Source organism: Molothrus ater, chromosome 7, assembly GCF_012460135.2.
Source record: "Molothrus ater isolate BHLD 08-10-18 breed brown headed cowbird chromosome 7, BPBGC_Mater_1.1, whole genome shotgun sequence".
Lineage (NCBI taxonomy): Eukaryota > Metazoa > Chordata > Aves > Passeriformes > Icteridae > Molothrus > Molothrus ater.
Window position 1 is genome coordinate 14,235,989 of NC_050484.2, and position 16,536 is coordinate 14,252,524.

At 36.5% G+C, this 16,536-nt stretch overlaps 1 protein-coding gene across 4 annotated transcripts in view; it reads left to right on the top strand.

The window, feature by feature from the left end:
• PDE1A (phosphodiesterase 1A) overlaps positions 1-16,536 on the top strand; it is a 144,523-nt gene that overhangs the window by 88,637 nt on the left and 39,350 nt on the right. For all 4 annotated transcript variants that reach the window (XM_054515452.1, XM_054515454.1, XM_036386807.2 and 1 more), the window contains 5 exons: positions 1,667-1,780; positions 11,688-11,870; positions 12,320-12,386; positions 13,328-13,444; positions 15,385-15,525. In XM_054515452.1, the coding sequence (XP_054371427.1) occupies positions 1,667-1,780; positions 11,688-11,870; positions 12,320-12,386; positions 13,328-13,444; positions 15,385-15,525 (622 nt within the window). The remainder of the gene's footprint in view (positions 1-1,666; positions 1,781-11,687; positions 11,871-12,319; positions 12,387-13,327; positions 13,445-15,384; positions 15,526-16,536) is intronic.

A 16,536-nucleotide genomic window follows, 5' to 3' on the forward strand; every position in this document is an offset into this window, starting at 1 on the left:
TACACACTTGAACATAATTGTACTTAGGCCAAAGAAATATGTAGAAAAACATGAAAATGGTTTTATGATAGAACAGTACTTTCCAAGTTAAATTTTTTTTCCAATATTACTGTAATTTTGTTATTTATATATTTTAATTAGGTACAATGAAATGATGCATGCACACAATGAAAATAATATATAGTATATATATGTATGAAATATATTATTATCCCAGAGTAAGGTGAGTTGGAAGGGACACACAAGGGTCATTGAATCCAACTCATGGCCCTGCACAGGACATCCCCAAGAGTCACACCATGTGCCTGAGTGTGTTGTCCAAACATTTCTCGAACTCTGCCAGGCTTGGTGCTGGTGCTATTTCCCTGGGCAGCCCATTCCAGTGCCCAAACACTCTGTGGTTTAAGAATCTTTATCTGATGTCCAACCTAAACCTCCCCTGACACAACTTGAGGCCAATCCCTTGGGTTCTGTCCCTGTCAGCACAGAAGACATCAGTGCCTGCCCCTCTTCTTTCCCTCATGGGGAAGTTGTAACTGCAGTGAGGTGTCCCCTCAGTCTACTCTTCATATAAAATTTGCATATTTTATGTATGCTGGTGCATGTCATAAATCTGATCTTTTCCTGAAAGTAGTTGTCTTAATGCTGAATCAATTTCACTGCACTTTTTGTCTAAATGCTCATATCACAATTTTTCCTGCACATAAAGAAGATTATTTACTGGAAGTTATGTAACAATAATGATATATCCTTAGTTACAGAAATCTTTATCTTACTTGATACAAAACTGTAGACTATTTCTACTCAGAGATGGAGCACAGAAAAAAGCAAAATACCTGATAAGTTTTTAATTTTACTCCAGTGATTTATCTACTCTGTATGGTTAAATTGAACAGTGTCAGAAGTGTTCTTGTCAGCAGAGTTTAGGAAAAATCTAGTATTCAAGGAGTGTGTCTGTGGAAGTGTATTGCTGCAGAGACATGAGTTGGTGCACAACAAAATCCCCTTTGGGCGTATCCATGTTTGTACTGTAAAACAAAGTCCTCAAAACTAAAAGTTTAAAGCACACTTGGGAATATTTGGATTTTTCTACTGCCATGGGCACTGCCTTTCCTCTGGTATAATGATGAATTTGGTATAAGCACAGACACAACAGACTTCCATATTATCGCACACTAATAAGAATACAAATTCTGCAGCAAAAACATACTGGAGGCCTAAACAAAAACTAAAGACATTTAAGTGAAACGAAATCAGTATATCGTGGTTATAAAAATATAATTAACCACCTAAGCATGGAAAAATTAGAGTTAGACAACACACTAACTTAATTTTTTTTTTTTAAATTAGAGACTCAGGCATAATAGTAATGTCACAAATGAATAGGAATTTGCTTTGATGATGATTAAAATGTCCTCTCTGACTTTCTGGAATGTATAAACCATTTTTTAGTACACCTTATGAATTTAGCAAGCTATAAAAACATAAAACCAGTCAGTGTTAAGTGCATTCTAAAGCCAGATTTTCTTAAACCAGGACAAGAGTTGGAGTGATGGTCCTTGGCTCTACATTGCTTTGTTGGTTCCAATGTTTCAATTAGAAAATGAAGTCACAAAATTTGATAGAATTATCATACTGATGTTTTTATTTTATTTTTTCCCTACAGATTAAGATGCTTGGTAAAGCAGCTGGAGAAGGGTGACATTAATGTGGTGGACTTAAAAAAGAATATTGAATATGCAGCGTCTGTGCTGGAGGCAGTTTATATTGATGAAACCAGGTAAGTCTGAGGGGAAAACAAAATGAAAGAATGTTGCAAATTGTATTTTAGAACTTTGGTCTTTGCGTGCAATTGTCACTGACATGAGCTGAAGGTCTGAGCACATTAGAAGAAGCGTATGTGGCTCCTGGGTCTTTTATTACAAAGTTAAAGCAAGTAAGATTCCAAAGGTCAGATGTAACTGTTGTCTGGAAAGAAATACTCACAGAAATGAGTCAGAATAGCTGGTCAGTAAATACACAAATGAATGAAATGCTGGTATTTATTTTATAACGTTTGATGCTTAGTTTCTGTTTATTGTTGGCAGTATTACTGGCAATCATGTGAGTTAATTCCAAGTAAAACAGAGGTTCTAAGTATTTGGTTTCTTGAAAGAGTTTTAAGATATGGACTGTATTGAAATTAGCTGGCTAGCTCACTGGTTTTCTTTGTGCATGCTGGCCTTTCTAAGTTTTTCTAAGCAGAATGGTCTTGCAAAGATGTCTGTCCATACTTCCTTGGTACCGCTGGAGTGTGCAGCACATGTCTCAGTTCTACATTTGTGAATTATTTCATGCACCTAACGCTCCCTGTGGCGTGTGCCCTCCCCTTGCAAATCTGCATAGATGATACAGAGCTTGAAGTCCTGCTTCAGAGATAAAGCACTGGTTATTCCTCCGTACACCTCCCAAACACTGGGATTAAATGGGTGTAGTATTCATGGCTCTGTCTGAGCAGTAGTGCCAGGACCAGGAAAATAAATTGAGATTTACTTAGTTTCTAAAATGAGGCAGCTTCTGTGCAAATGAATAGTAGTGTCACAATGAGGAATCCAGTCTTTCTGGCTCTCTGTGGGAATATCAAGACAAATAGCAGGCATTTCATGCTCAGAGAAAACAGCTACCACTGAAAATACATAGGCTCTGGCAGCAACAGGTACATTGCTTTTGCTGTAAGCAAATCTTTAAATTAGCTAATTGCCCTCATAGAACTTGACAGCAAGATTATGAAAATACCCAGAAGAAAACAAACACATGTAATTTTACAGTGATTGGCAAGATTTTCATAGTCCTCTGGTTATTTTCTTAATTCTAGGACCGCTATGTCCTCGTAATGGTGACTATTTTCAAAAATTCTACTTCAGTGTATCAATAAAGTTTTTCTCTTCTGGAGCTTACTGCACAACGATGTTTAATCATATTTATTTATTGCATTCAGTATTTTACAGAATATTCTGATTTTTCACTGTACTAAGTCAGGATACACTTGAGACAGGTATCTTGTTTTGCTCTTATTTGTTGAATACCTGTGTTCACCAAAGAAACTTGAGAGTTTGTGGACCTACCAAATTTTGGTAGCATTCCTTATATAGATATGCATTAAGCATACATTTTGTGTATATCTTTCTGTACCTATATCTGTATTTATGAAGTGTAAATGTAGACATATAAATCAAATTCTGCTACAAATAATAGTTAAAAGTGTTGCTATAATGAAACCTACTTTTGTACTTTTATTCTTTTAATTTTAGTGGTTTGTACTTCACTATTTTACCTCTATATTTCTCCTTTTGGTTTACAGTATTTGATTTTGGTTTTAATTTCTCTTCCTTGAACTAATGCAGTCTCCATGAAATTCAGAAAATCAGTATGATGGGTTTTTTTAACGTGGTGGTTTTTGTGCTAATTTTGTCCTAGAAATGTAGACTGACCCTCCACATCTTAGTTGGACATGGATTATGTATGAGTCTATTTTAAATTTTGACACTTCCCCATTAAAAACAATTGTAAATGGTAATCTGTAAACTTAGTAATTTACTAACAACTGCAAATTTTAAATTTATTGTGAGGCTGGGAAACATGGTAGTTGCGACTGGTACTTTCATAGTAGACTCTTTTCCATGGCAAGCTGAAGAGAAATTTTTGTTTTAAATAGCGTGGACATTATTCTGTAACCTAAGTCACTCAAAAATGTAAGCACACAAAGAGGGTCTTGAGTTCCTGGGAAGCCAACCCTTAAGGAACAAAGCAGTATATCACTGAGTCAAATGGAGTTAGCTGAGTTACCTGGTGTGGTTGCATTTGTCCTTGTTCCCACCAAAGAATACAGGTTCTTTGTCTTGCACAGAGCTACTTCTGTGGGAGTCCAGAACTGAGTTAATTGCACTCATTAGTAGATTAGAAATAATAGTTTAGATCATAAGCAAAAGGGCTTGCTCCTGCTGAGCCTGAACATGCAGTTTTATACATCACAAAGTTCAAATAACTTCAGTAAGTTTCTTACATATGAATTGCTGTTCAGTCAGTGTCTGCAATGTCTCATGTGAAAATACCCATGCTTTCTGTTTTAAGACCATTATTGATCCCTGGATTTTGTCCTGATGAATTTACTGACCCATTGCTAAAGTATCCAAGCAGAGGAAGACCTCAGCTTCAACCAGCAATCTAAAATTGCATCCTGTTTGTGGTGTTCTCTTCTTCCCCACTTTTTTGGGCAACAGACCTCAATATCAGCTGAGGGAAAGGTCATTTAAATATCTTTGTGGACAGGAATAGCAACCTCTACAGATTAAGAATAGAAATAAACAGAGAGTTTGTTACTTGAATCCTCTTAACTCATCTTTCTGTTCTGATATATGTGTTATGAAACAGGATGATAAAATGCTCCTGACAGTGGTCCCTCACCTATTGCTGAAGGACTTTCTGCAATTCTTCACAGGCATAGAGAAGAAAATAGCAAAAAGAAAAGTCAAAACTAAGGTCAATAAAGAGGTCCAAGTAAGACATATCTCACAGAACTTGGTCAGTAATGTACCAAGGATCAAGGAAGAGCTCTGTCTGTTCCATAGCTCCAGGAAACCACCGCTACTTAAAAAAAAAATCTCTGGCATTATTCTGGCAAAACCACTTTTCTCTTTATAAGCCTGAGGGTTTTTTCAGGAGCAGTTCCAATTTCTTCCAGTAGAAGATACCCATTCCCCCCCCACCCCCCCATATACTGTTGCTTCATTTGAGTTTCTTGAAAAGCCTGTATCATATTATAAAGTTGTGTGTGAACATGAGAGAACAATCAAACGTGTGTTGATGGCATATTGAATCTTTATTTAAAGTGCAACGATCAGGTTCAAATAGCTGTAGCATTCACACCATTTAGCAGAGGATGAAACATTTTTTTCAGGTCTCCTGACTTTCCCTTTGTCTGCTCCTGTGTTTCTGTATACTATAGCCATTTACATGAGCATTTTTTGTAACTATTTGCCAATACTCCTTTCCATTCTTGAGCTTTCTACAACTCTGTGGATTTGGGCTAGGGCAAAAGCAGAGAAACAACACACCAGATTTTATTTAAGAAGTTCTGAGAGTAGTCTTCTTAGAAATAGGGATAGGCACTAGGGATAACCTTCCAAAATGAGAGAAATTGGTTTGGGGCAGTGACTGTCAATATCTCTATAAAGGGTTCTGAGCTGATGGAAAGTTGGAAAGCCCAGACATCAGGCATCAAGTAAGTGCTGCTTTCCTATGAGCTCCACTATCTGTGGCCCCAAGTCACTCAATTAGCTTGTTTAACAAGCTCCTTTTCGACTGCTGCATCTTTCAGTGCTGCACCAAATTGTTCCTTGAAAGAGATCAAGCACTCTGGTAGCTGAATCTGAGGTCCATCGTCAGCTGAAAATACCCAGGAGACTCTCACAGTTCCAGCCCCTCAGATTTGCTCTGTGGAAGAAGTTCAGACTTAATAGATATTATAAATAATTCTGACAAATCTTGCAGAATTTTCTCCATTAGTACCTGCCATTTGGCTCAAGGCAATGGAAGAAGGATATTTAGAGTCAAACAGGAAATAAATACAGCTTGATAATTCAGTCATGACAGATGTTCCATTCCTTCTAAATGCAGCTCTTCATTCATGCTAACTGAAAAGAAAATAAGTCAAATAAAATCTAGATAAGAATTACAAGATGAAAGAGAAAAAATGTATTCAAAAGCTAAATAATAAAAATAGCAATAGTAATAATAATAAAAAATCCTTATTGTGGAGACTACTTTTATGCTGTTTGGTATAAAATCAGAATAGTTTATTCCAATTATGTTTTATTTTTATATGCCTTAGTATGTTAGAAAATAGATTTGATTTCAGGGGGATATTTATCTATGCGGTTGCAGTTCCATACAGGGTTTTTGCTTGTTTCAGACTGTATAATGCCCTTTTAATAAGGCTTTAACTTATTAAAAGGGCATTATACAGTCCTTTTTGAGAACTTACAGTCCTTAATTGAGAACTTTTGACTTAGAAGAGACTGCATTTCTGTAATGCATGAAGTAGCTCTGTATCATATACTGGCAGGGTCTTTTAGCATCTTTGATTCAACAAGGCATAATAACCAATACAGATTCACAAAGAAAAAGGTAATGTCATTAAGGGTGACATTGTAGCAATATATATTTGCATGAGAGCTCTGGAAATAATATTTCAATGACACTACAATGGCAGACACAGTTTTTGTACCAGCATTGTAAGGCTCTGAGCTAGCAGGAAACTCCCAGCAGGAAGCTGTTCCTTGACATTGCAGGACCACTGGCACTCTGTTCTCACCTGTGGCACACCAGATGGAGCTGACTGTGAGTCACAGAATTTCACTGGCTCTAAGGCTCTGGTTATGGAAGGAATTGTGCCGTTCAGACACCAATAGCTATTCAGGGACACCAGCAGAGATGGTCACACCAGCAAAGTGTCTTTGATGGTGCAAGGTTGAGAAACTTAAATTTTCTTACATCAAAGAGATGTACATATTTTTGAAAACATTTATCCCATATCTCTCAATCTGAAAAGACAGATTAATTTGCTCATTTATACATGAAGGCGAATGTTTCATTCACAGTAAGGCATTCAGTCAATGACGTAATTTCTTTTGAAAGATCTAGAACATATTTATCCTGAAAATTAACTTTTTGAGAAAAATCTATGAATATTAAAGAACATAATCTGCCTAATGCCAAGGATAGAACAGGTGGAATGGGCTGCTCTATTTGGTAATTATTTACCAGATGAAAAATATGGTCTGTGATTCCTCTCTCAGCTGGCCTAGCTATTTGAAGAGGCAATTATTTAAGCATGAAGTTAAATTTTAATCTTGAATATTCAGTCAAGTTTGCTGAGCATGTATTGCTGTCCTCCATAGCCAACCCATGGTTAAATATACTTTGCCTGAACAACAAAATGTACCATTTGAAGTGAATCATTCAGTTTATCCACTAAGGGAATCTACAATTGATACTTTTGCAAAAGCTGCTATTGAGAAAAAGCTTATTGTGTTGAGATGAATTCAGTACATTCCACCCTTATAAAAGCTTAAAATAAGCCTTTGAAATCTTTTGTACTAAGCTAACGTGGTATGCTTTTGGGGTTTTTTGTGTTTTTTTTCTGAGAGGAAAGCTTACAAGAGCATTCAAGTTGCATAAAAAAATCATATAAAATCACTGAAAATCTATGAAATTCTGACTAAGCTTCTCAGTTCAGTTAGGGTATTTAATAACTGGCCAGCATCCCTTTTCCAAAGTTATTGAATTTTTATATTTCAAAGTTTTTGCTGTTAATTCTAAATCATGCCCTGAATTAGTTCTTGCCCTATAGAATTCCCAGAATACTATATCAAAGGGAAAGGGAAAGGGAAAGGGAAAGGGAAGGAAAGGGAAAGGAAAGGAAAGGAAAGGAAAGGAAAGGAAAGGAAAGGAAAGGAAAGGAAAGGAAAGACAGTGGCTCACATCTGTAATCTGAAAAATGACATTTTTTAATCATGATTAGCCTGAGCCAAACCTTAAGATTGTTGTTGGCCTTTGGTATATATCTCTGCATTTCTGAATAGGTAGTACATATCAACAAGTGCAAATTTCAGTAACAGTGGTCCTTCTTACATTGCTTCTCTTCTGTTGTATTTCCTGCATTTATTCCAAATTATTTTCTGTTTATTTTAACTAATTGGTAATTCTTCATATGTGGACAATTCTTCTAAGAATGTGCTAATTTTATGACTATAACATGTTGGTAAAATAATAATTTCCATTGGAAATACCTTTATGTACTAAAAATGCCCCTCATTTGTTTTTGCAGTTTGTTTATCCTTATTGGGAGTCAAGAGAACCTTTTAGTGGATGTAAGTGGAAGTTGTAATGGACTATAGAGGATGGAAATATTGATTGAATATATTGATTCATGCTTATTCAGGAAGATAGGGAGATAATAGAACTAAATAATTGGTAAAAATGTGAACTGACTAGTTAGACTGTAAATTCTCCTGCATTCTAGACATAGGAGAGGACTTTAATTCACTCTTAAGGGCTTGATTAATTCAGTAATTAGAGCAAAGAGCTAGTACCACCTTCTCAACCTCTTCTCTGGAAATCTTCCACTACCTCTGTTAGGCAGCATGACTGATCAACAAAGATGGAATTTTTTTCCCCATAGCCATTATCTAATTTTAATTTTTTTCATTTTCTTTTCTTTCTTCTCCTCCATAGTACATCTGATATATTCCTAAGGGAAAAGAAATACACTTCTGACTAGTGCATTACTATATTTAAAATTCTGATTAAATGAAAAGAGAGCTAGAAATTATCACTACTTGAATTTTGAAAAATTATTCTTGGCAAAAAACACAGTACTGCGACAAGAAGATCAGGTTATTAGTTACTATGACTGCAGTATTAATTGATTGCTAAGCTGAAATGCCAAGGGCCATGTCTTACTTATTCCCACAACTGTCAATGAAAGTTCTACTCATGGAATGAATAGAATTAAATAACCCAAGCCTCCCCCTCTCCTTCCCACGCATATCGCTTCCTCGTATTGCATCTACTTAACAGGCTGATGATATATGAGCAAAATAAGTGTATGCAACCCTGAAATTCTGATTATGTGTTGGAAAAAAAAGTATTTTCTGTGGCACATTTTAGTAGAGCTCTTATTGTTGTTTTGTTTTTTAGCATTTTAGGGTGTTCCTTTGCTTTATGGAAGAAAAAATTAAAGTATGTGCTTTGGCATCTATTAGTATAATTTTGTAATTCAATTGGGATATTTGAGTTCATGCCTCCTGGTTCAATGAAATTTATCTCAGCAGAGTTTTACTTAAGACTGATTATGGAACAACTATCTAGCTTTAAAGTACCCACAATATCTGATCTTCAGGTTGGTTGATTAGGAGCATGAGGCTTTGGGCCTTGTAGTCACTCCATGCCAAATACTTGCTAAGCCAAAGGCTGTAGCCTTCTGTTTGACAGATATAGCCACATGTCTATTACTTTTTCCATTAATTTTTCCATGAAATTTTTGAACCTATGTCACAGTTTAAATGTTTTGAAATGTCACAAAATTATATTACAGTTTACAATTTATAATTGCAAGTTAGGTTGCAAAATCTTGCAAAAAACGCTGTAATATTTCATAGGAAGTTAAGCGGTTTGAATGTGTGCCTTTCTTTTGAACCTGTCATTTGATTTTATTTGATCTTCATCTTTTTTTTTAAAGGCATAAAATGCTAGAATGGGTTTGAGTGAGATGAATGACTAGCCTTTGTTTCCTCTCCTTAAATGTTGTTTCAATTAGGCACCTGAAAGAATCTAATCCTTTTTGAGAAGTTATTAATCTTATGTGATGAGGGATCTATAAGATTTTGTCCTTGCAAATTAATTCCGTGTTGCAGTTGCTTTTCTTGATGTTTAAGTTAGAAGCAGAGCCACTGAAACTCTCTCTTCCCTGGCAAGTTATTCAGCCATCTCTCATCAGAGAGCAGTGGCCTCATGAAAATTACAGATAAATGAACGCTTATTTCAAATACTACTTTCTCTGTTCCATCTTCATGAAGTAACTCCTGCTTACTGTCATTTACAGACTGAATAGTTCTCCTACTTTACAGATGAATGGTTAAAAAGATGAGAGAGACTGCAGTGTGTTTTTCTAGTCTTAATTTGTACTCCAGTGGCTCATATCTGCAGAGCTCAGATCCCAAATTTAGATCTGCATCTCATCATAGCAAACTGATGTAGAACCCTGCTTCCTGCTGCGCAGGTGATGTGGAATATCCTGGCTGCAAGCTCTGAGGTAGCCTAATGCCCATGGCCCTCTAATTGTGGGAATATTTGCATCTCATTTGAATAAAAGTTGCAATAGTTACAAAAATATGTTTTAGGGATTGTAAGGTTTTTTCCTTGTTATACAAAAAACATATCAAATGTCGAATATTCCTCAGAAATATAAATGTACTGATTTCTCCAGGAATATTTAATGACAGTGTTAGACTAGGATGGATTTAAGTGGACTATAACATGGGTTTTAGTGTAGGCAATAAAGCCAATTTGTAGCCTTTGACCTTTGGCCAGTCTCAGCCTTGGTTCAGTTTTGCAAGATAATTTGCTCAAATCCTTTCTTCCACACAAGTTCTCTTCTTCCAAATTAAGTTTCTGATTTTTGGCTGTTGTCCCACAGCCAGAAAATTTCATAATCCTTGTTCATTCTGCTCTTCTTGTACTCCATTTTAAGGAGCCTTCCTAGTCAGATAATTCTATGCCTCTGAAAAAATAAGAATTTTTCTACTGTTCTTTCAGTAAACCAGGGAAGGACAAGGAGTGCATTTATATTTTTTAAACCCCAGTTGAAGAATCTCAGAAAATATACTGTCCACCAGATGGGCTGCTGAAACTGAGCACAAATATGCTATGCTCACAGTTCACCAATAATTAATATGATTCTTCTGACATGTTTCCTATTACTATAATCCCTCAGATAGGATTAAATTTATGTGGAGATTCTTTTGAACTACACCACACTCAGGCTTTCTTTATTCATCCATGTTTCAGAAAGGCAGCACATTAGAAATAGACCTATGTAATCAAATAATGCCTGCAATTCAATTGGTACCACTTTCAAGAATATATTTTGAAAGGGTGGCATGCTATGTATATATTCAGGTCACCCTACTCTGGGTTTTCTTGCATAACTGAATGAAAGGAAAATTAATATCAGACAAAATAAGGGATTTGTTTCCTGGAAACCCCAGCACTCTGAGTGATAAGGTCAAATAACTGTAAGAAAAAGATTTATAGAAGTGTGGAACGGAAGTGTTGAGTCTGTTTAAAGAGAGTATTTAGTTAAAAGTTTCTTCTAAGTAAACTGATGACCTCTAATTCACTTTTGTTGAAGTAAAGATTCTTTTTAATACTTCTTCTATTTTGCAAGAGCTATATATAACTTTTCTAGATTTTTGAACTGCTAACAAGTTTGAAAGCTGACTTGCAATCCAATCTTGTATAATATCTTTACTGCTATGACTTTTTTACCCTGCCTTCAATAGGAATACAGATCTCTACGTAGAAGGAATTAATTCTCTTTAATGCTTTTATTGTACTGCAGTAGCAGGATGAGCATGTGTACAGGACGTTCCCTGACATGCATGCACCACATCATTACCATGTATCATCATTTACTTTTGTTTGTAAGTATCAAAGCACTTGTACCATTTTGGGGTACAGATCAATAGACTAATGGTGCTCTCACAGCAGCAACTCTGCTGACAGTTCTGTCAGTTACTGTTTTAGAGGTGGTCTTGGGATTTTACAGCTCATTGACTACTCTTCAATCCACCACTGCTCTGACAACTTAGTAGAAAAACCTTTTCTGGTCTTCAGTTGAATAAATTGCATTTTATTGTCTTTTACCTGCTGGAACATGAGCAGTGGGAGAGAGAGATGGTATCTGCTGTGCACAGCTTCCCCTTGGTGTCAGTCCATCTGCCAGAGAAGACATTTTGTGATGTGCTGAGTTGGTCCTACAGACAACCTCAGCTCCTCTTAAATCAAGTTTTTTAGCTGTTCACCTGTGAGTACTCCTCTTGTTACATACGAGGTCTTGTTGGTTACCTTGAATTATTTTTTTGTAGGAAACTTTTGGACACTGAAGATGAACTCTCTGACATCCAGTCGGATTCGGTCCCGCTGGAAGTGCGGGACTGGTTAGCTTCTACATTCACAAGGGAAATGGGAATAGTGAAGAGGAGGCCTGAGGAAAAGCCCAAATTCCGAAGCATTGTGCACGCTGTACAGGCTGGGATTTTTGTAGAAAGGTGAGAGCTTTGTTTTCTTGTTACTGCAAGCACTGCATTTAACCACAGTGTCTGCCATCCTTTAAATGGTGGGGTGAACCTGGAGCAAATCTTTGAGCCAGAATTTATGCTTAATTTTCTGCAACCACTCCATTTTTCTCTACAGAATTCCAGATGAAACCTCTAATTTGTAAAATTTCTTAAGCCTTGGAAAATTCTGGGGATTAACTCAATGTCTTTGTAACTTCTACACTAAATCGTACCAACGGCTATTCTTATATTAAAAGTAATATACTTGCAAAGGGGTTTGTCTCATAACTTCATAAAAGATTACATAAATCTTTGGGGTCAGACCCTTAAATAGATTCATGTTACTTCACAAATTCTGAAAGAAAAATTAAAACAAGATAAACTTTTCCAGTATGTTTTTGAAGAAGAGCTATTCCTTAATATTTTATTTGTTCTTTTAGGATGTACCGGAAAACTTCAAGCATGGTTGGTTTGGCTTATCCAGCTGAAGTGATAGTCACATTTAAGGTGAAAGAAGTTTAATCATTGTGGAAGTTGAATGTATTTGCACTTATGTTTAGTGACTTTTAGGGTCCAATTAATATTTTTCTACTGAAGGTACTCTAGCCATAGTTAGTACTACAGAACTGAGCACAAAGTACAGAGAAACGAATAGTTAAAAATTCAGAAATAACATATGATTCTGATTAATTCTGACTTAATTTAGATCCTATTAGAGTAATAGAATGAAATTTGTGTAGAAGTTCTTATAGAAATGTGAGACAGTTTTATCAGCTCCCAGTGGTATCGTAATCAGCGTCTCAGACAGCAGCATTTGTTTCCTTTTTAGGCAAGAAAAAGGAGATAGTATTGGGATAGAGCTAACAAAAGAAGCTGAAGCTTATGGAACAAGTACAGTATTTGGTGCATATTTAAAGTATTACTCTAGTTCAGCCAAAAGATGTTCTTTTATAGTAAGCTGAGTTCCTATGTCTATGAATGCAATTATAAACTGAGATTTCTTGAGAGTTAAGAACCTCCACTTTTCCCCTGAAAGCCAAACAATTATTCTCAATTTGCTTTATGTTTAATGACATCAGTGTTAATGACATTGCATAATAGCCTATTTGAAGGGTGGTATTCAGAGTAGCTCCATGAGGTACTCATGGAGATACTCTGTACTCAACTTTCTCAGTACAATTTGTACTGAGAAAGTTAAACTTGGAAGTTTGATTCAAAGCATGCAAATGGCCTTGGTCATGTTGCAAGTATTTTATTCATAACTGACAGAATTGTTTCCATCATCAATATTGTAGTAGCCATTAATATGTTATCTACATTAGGAATTTGAAAGAGCTGGGTAATAAAACCACCAAACTCTCCCTCTTCCCTCTAGATACTAGCCAAATGGATGGAAATGTAATTTTTTTTTGCTTTGTTTTGTTGTTTTCCTTTTCCCTCATCTACAGGATGTTGATAAGTGGTCTTTTGACGTATTTGCCCTTAATGAAGCAAGTGGAGAGCACAGTCTGAAATTTATGATGTATGAGCTGTTAACCCGATATGACCTTTTGAGCCGTTTCAAGGTCAGGAACTAAACATAAAGAAAAATATAGATGCAAAAATGCATGTGTCAAGTTTAAAATACAAGAAAACCAGCATTGAAATGTTTTTTATTATATGATGTAGTGTAGAATTTCAAAGAATATGGCAAATAAAATATTGCAAAATGCCAATTGTTCTAACAAATGAAACTTCACCCAGAACATGCAAATTTTTTCTGCAACCCAAAAAATGGAAAGCGATGTAGACCCTTGTCATCTCATTTGTGTTACATAAATAGATTATGTATACAGGCTATTTACTCAGCAGACCTGAACCAGTGTCTCACCTTTGCAGACCAAAAATTACCAAAAGGGCATAAAACTGTAGTTAGTCCTAAATACCTTTTTCATGGTCTGGATCATGCTATGTAGATCACCACTGTGCAGGGGGTTCAGCTGAGCCTTCTTCTCCTGAACAACCTGGGGGATATATAAAGAGAAAAATTGCTTTTCCGAGGTGTTTGTTGGTTTGTATTCCAAGGTGTTTGTTGGGTTTTTCAATACCATTTGGAGTCCTTATAGCTATCTTTGAAAGGCTGAGATAAAAAAATGAATCAAAATGATAAATTTATTGTTATGATACCAAATGAAAGTTTTCTTATAGTTTCAAAATCTCTTCACTGCAAAAACTCTGTATTCGTTTTGAAGAGGATGTCTCATCCTGAAGTTTCTTGACTATTTTAATTTTAGGCTGGCAACCCATCTTTTCCCAACAGGCTTCATTTGCTTGAAGTCAGAACCACACCAAGACCACCATTACAACACAGACATGAAGTACATAATGCTACTGGCAGAGTAGGCTTAAGCCCATTCTCAGTCCCATTGTTTATGTTTCAGGGTTTTTAAATTAAAAAAAAAAAATTATTAAGGGACATGTAATTTCATTAAATGGGTGAAGTGGTTTATCCCCAGGCAGCAAATAAACACCACACTGCCACTCACTTGCTCACTCCTCTCCCCAGAAGGATGGGGGAAAGAGAATTGGAGGCGGAAAAGTGAGAAAACTTGTGGGTTGAGATATGTACAGTTTAATAATGATGGTGGTAATAATAATATAGAAAATTAATATTTAAGAGAGGAATCAAACCCAAGGAGAAAGGCTGCAAATGAAAGCAATTGCTCAGCAGCAGCAGCAGCTGAGAGCTGCCCAGGCAGGCCCCAGGCAGCAGTGCCCAGCCAGGCTCCCCCAGCCCGGGGCTGCAGACCATGAGGCCGTGTGGAGCATTGTCCCCGGGTCAGCAGGGCCAGCTCTCCCAGCTGGGTCCCTTCCCACCTTCTTGTGCACCCCAGGCTACCCAGGGTGGGTGGGATGGGCAGCAGAAAAGGCCTGGACTCTGTGCAGTCTCTGCTCAGCAGTAACTAAAACATCCTGGAGTTATCAGCTCTGTTCACAGCACAAATCCAAAACATTGGCCCATATCAGCTACTATGAAGGAAACTAACTCTATCCCTGCCAAAACCAGCTCAATGCAAAAATAAGTGGGACCAGATAGTACCTGTAGTTCACACAATGTCTGGAGGAAGGGAAGTTGTACTGTGACATTAAAGCAAACCTTGTGTCAAGCAAGGTAAAAGTGGTGAAGAAAAGGAGATAATCCTATTGTTAGACTCCTATCTGTCATGCCTGTGTTATACATGCAACCTCTGCATCCCTGGTGCAGACAGACATGCCTTGAAAACCATTTGGTTAATAGCTCTGCAGTGTCTTGTGCATGGTGTATGAAGAGAGATACAACATCTACAGAATTTGTGTGGAGGCTCATTGGTGTATGTATGATATCAGATCTTTATATTTTAAATTTTTATTTTATTGTTTGCCCACTAGATCCCATGGTATATTATTTGTGATTCATTTATTGCATGCTTGACTTTGCAGCTGTTGCAGGAAAAAAGCAATTATTTTAATGTTTTCTTGTCTGTAGATCCCTGTTCCCAATCTTATTTCTTTTGCTGAAGCTCTTGAAGTTGGTTACAGCAAATACAAAAATCCCTATCACAATTTGATCCATGCAGCTGATGTTACTCAAACTGTGCATTACATAATGATTCACACTGGCATCATGGTAAGAAGTATTGTGAAATTCAATTTCTTTTCTCAGACTCTGCTGTTTTGAATAAATGTGTACATGTTTCTTTTCTAATGGAAAAAGCTCAGTTGAGAATTTTTGCAGAGAGAGATTCAAGAACTGCTGTTCAGGCTGGGAACTTTATTTCTTTTTAACAGTTCTTCCAGGCTGAACTTCTCTTAATGTAGAGGGGAAAAAGGAAGAAAAAAATAATCTTCAAACCCTTTTTGCTTTTCATCGCCTGGATTTAGGTATTTTATATCATATTTAATGAGATAGATTTGCAGGAGTGGGCAGGTGAGAATTTTTTTACTTTCACATCAGAGCATGGGAGGTGTGATCAGGCAAGGAAGCTTTAGTATCTGCAGAGGTCCTGGCTGTTGAAAAATATACTGAATCAGTGCAGGCTTAGAATTATATCATCACCTGAATCAGTGCAGGCTTAGAATTCTATCATCATGGAATGGCTTGGGTTGGAAGGCACCTTAAAGACAACTCAGTTCCTACCACCCTGCCACAGGCAAGGACACCTTCCTCCAGACCAGGCTGCTCAAGGTCCCATCCAGGCTGGCCTTAAACTCTGAAACTGCTTTTTCTTTCAGTTTTTAACCTTCTTTAGCACTGCTCTTGAATACTTTATATGCCTGTGGTAGGCAGGCTATTGCATTTGCCTTGAAACATCACAAAATTTTAAATTATTTATTTGGGAACTGAAATGAATCTGTGCAAGCATTTTTATTTCTTAACAATTAAGTTAAGCAGTGGAATTCTCCTCACTATCAGCTTGCTAGGCAAAAGTAAATACTGACTGAAAGAAAATGGAGATTGCTGTCAATGGCTTTTTGATAATTTGTCTTTACTTTGAATGCAGTTGTTAAAAAAAAAAAAAAAAACAACAAACCAAAAAACAGACAAAAAACCAAACAGCTGGGAAGAAATAGTGGTTGATTTCTGTTTGCAGAGCTGTGAAACAATTCCAGAAGACTTTGGATAGAAAAAATTTAGAAC